General features: G+C 49.6%; 1 protein-coding gene across 1 annotated transcript; it reads left to right on the forward strand.

Annotated features, from left to right (window-relative positions):
• Positions 1-472, forward strand: EMWEY_00059490 (polyubiquitin, putative; the record flags this gene model as incomplete). Its single annotated transcript, XM_013481153.1, has 1 exon — positions 1-472. A coding segment is annotated over one exon (472 nt), but the record flags the coding sequence as incomplete, so codon positions are not given.
• Between the last annotated feature and the right edge of the window lie 1,921 nt (positions 473-2,393).

Here is a 2,393-nt window from a genome sequence, read left to right on the forward strand (position 1 = left end):
GAGAGGTGGCATGCAGATCTTCGTGAAGACTCTGACTGGAAAGACCATCACTTTGGATGTCGAACCATCAGATACGATCGAGAATGTGAAGGCGAAGATTCAGGATAAGGAGGGTATTCCTCCTGATCAGCAGCGTCTCATTTTCGCCGGCAAGCAGCTGGAGGATGGCAGGACGCTTTCCGATTACAACATTCAGAAGGAGTCTACCCTTCATTTGGTGCTGCGTTTGAGAGGTGGCATGCAGATCTTCGTGAAGACTCTGACTGGAAAGACCATCACTTTGGATGTTGAGCCATCAGATACTATCGAGAATGTGAAGGCGAAGATTCAGGATAAGGAGGGTATTCCTCCTGATCAGCAGCGTCTCATTTTCGCCGGCAAGCAGCTGGAGGATGGCAGGACGCTTTCCGATTACAACATTCAGAAGGAGTCTACCCTTCATTTGGTGCTGCGTTTGAGAGGCGGCTGCTGAGTGGTGCTAGCTGCATCTCTTTTTAGGGAGCAAAATTGCTCGAGTTTTTGGCTTTTGGCTTTCGGGCGCGTTGAGGTTCACAGTCGGTGTGGATACATACGGACTTGGTGAATAACGCTGGGGACCACGTAGACAGGTTTTTTTTTAACTTGTCAACAGTTGCAGCATCCGTGGCTGCTGTTGACTCATAGAAGGTGCGAAATATTTTGCCAGATGACTTGATTTATAGATTTATCGTCGTTAGGTCCTTCAGTTTAGCTCGTTCTGCAACCGCGTGCGACGATTTCTGCATGTACTGTGTTCGGGCACGGTGGAGGGAGGGGTAAACTGTTGGTAGGCGCCTCATAGTAGCAGGTGTACTTGAGTCCCTTGCTTATTGATACAGGGATTAGCAGCATAGCGTTACGTCACGTAGACCACACGGCACGGGTACTGATGTTTCCATAGGGTAGAGCACTGCAATGTCCTGGCGAGCGTCTAAATTGCGTTGCACCGTCGTTACACCCATATCCAAAATTTGAACAACTAGCGTGGTAGTCAGAGTTGGTATAAATGCAACGTTACAGTGGATGGCTCGCACGGAAAGCGACACTCGGGGGGCCAACAGTATGGTCGGGATACCGAGCGTTTAGTATGGGGGCTTCCACTCCGACAGTGTGCAGCCGGACGGCAGCAGGAGGAGCTCAAATTCAAGTGCATCCTCACTCGGGCAGCCAGCGAAAGACACAACTCCACTCAACGCTCGCTGTCGTCAGATACTACGACCTAAAACGAAATCGTGTCTTGGGGAGGTAGCCCGCCCACCCACATACTCCGCAGGTGTTTGTTTTTGCGTTTGCGGCGGCTCGTTGAGGATCAGCACACATCAACGAGCTTCCGCAAACCTTTTTTGGTGTTGACTGACAGGAATAGAGGATTGGATGGTGGTGGGAGCTGTGTGCCCTGCTACCCAAACTCCCTCTTTGCAGCGGGACCATCGAGCTGATGATCACACGAAGTGCATCAAGCTGTGGCCGCAATAAGCGGCCCCTGCATGCGCGCTGCCCGCTCGTCGTTTCTGCCTATCTCGGTGGAAACCACACGTCCACCATGCTGCTGCAATACATTTCACCACTCTACCGGTTGTTTGTCATCCTGCTGTCGACGCACACGCTGTTGCTTCAACTGGTGCCTCTTTCTTGTCCTCGTATCTGCTGGCACCACTATTCCCTGTTGCATCGGGTACTTCAGGTCCAGAGGACTGCCTACTGTTGGTACTGCTATCCACCGTGCTTTCCGGCACATGAGTGGCAGCATTAGCAATTGGACTTTCTTGGCTCTGCACTTCCACATCCGTCTGCTTTAGCTCTTTTGTCCGTGACTTGTGTCCGCCAAGAGCTTCTGAGGAAGCTTCAGTCTCGATAGGTTCAGCAGCCTCAGCAGCAGCAGCAGTGTCGACATTGGCATTAGCAGTTTCACTAGCACGTTCGTTAGCGGAGGGCGTGGGAGTGTTGGCGTGATTGCTGCTGTTGTGGTGGCGTATCTTGTTGTTTTTTCGGTTTTTCTTTTTCGTCTTGGGTGTATGTTTGGCCCTCCATTCCCGTACCTTTTGTTTATATTTGTTGAAATCTGCTGCTGCTTGTTGTTCGAATTCTTGTTTCTTTTGCAAGTTAAGTTCTTTCCATTCATTAGAAATACGTTGGGCGATTTCTTTGAAGCATTTTGGATGTTTTAATTCAGGATTTTCTTCCACTAGTTCGCGTCTTCTCTCCACAGAAAATCGCATAAATGCCGATAAAGGTCTCTTCACATTTGGTTTCGGAGGTTTCTTCTTACCCGCCTTCACCTTCTCCTGCTTCTCCCGACGCTGCTGCTCCAATAGCGCCTGTACAAACAACAAACATAATATATATGTGTATGTAGCTGTATATATATATATATA

Source organism: Eimeria maxima, genomic scaffold (assembly GCF_000499605.1).
Source record: "Eimeria maxima Weybridge genomic scaffold, Emw_scaff2832, whole genome shotgun sequence".
Lineage (NCBI taxonomy): Eukaryota > Apicomplexa > Conoidasida > Eucoccidiorida > Eimeriidae > Eimeria > Eimeria maxima.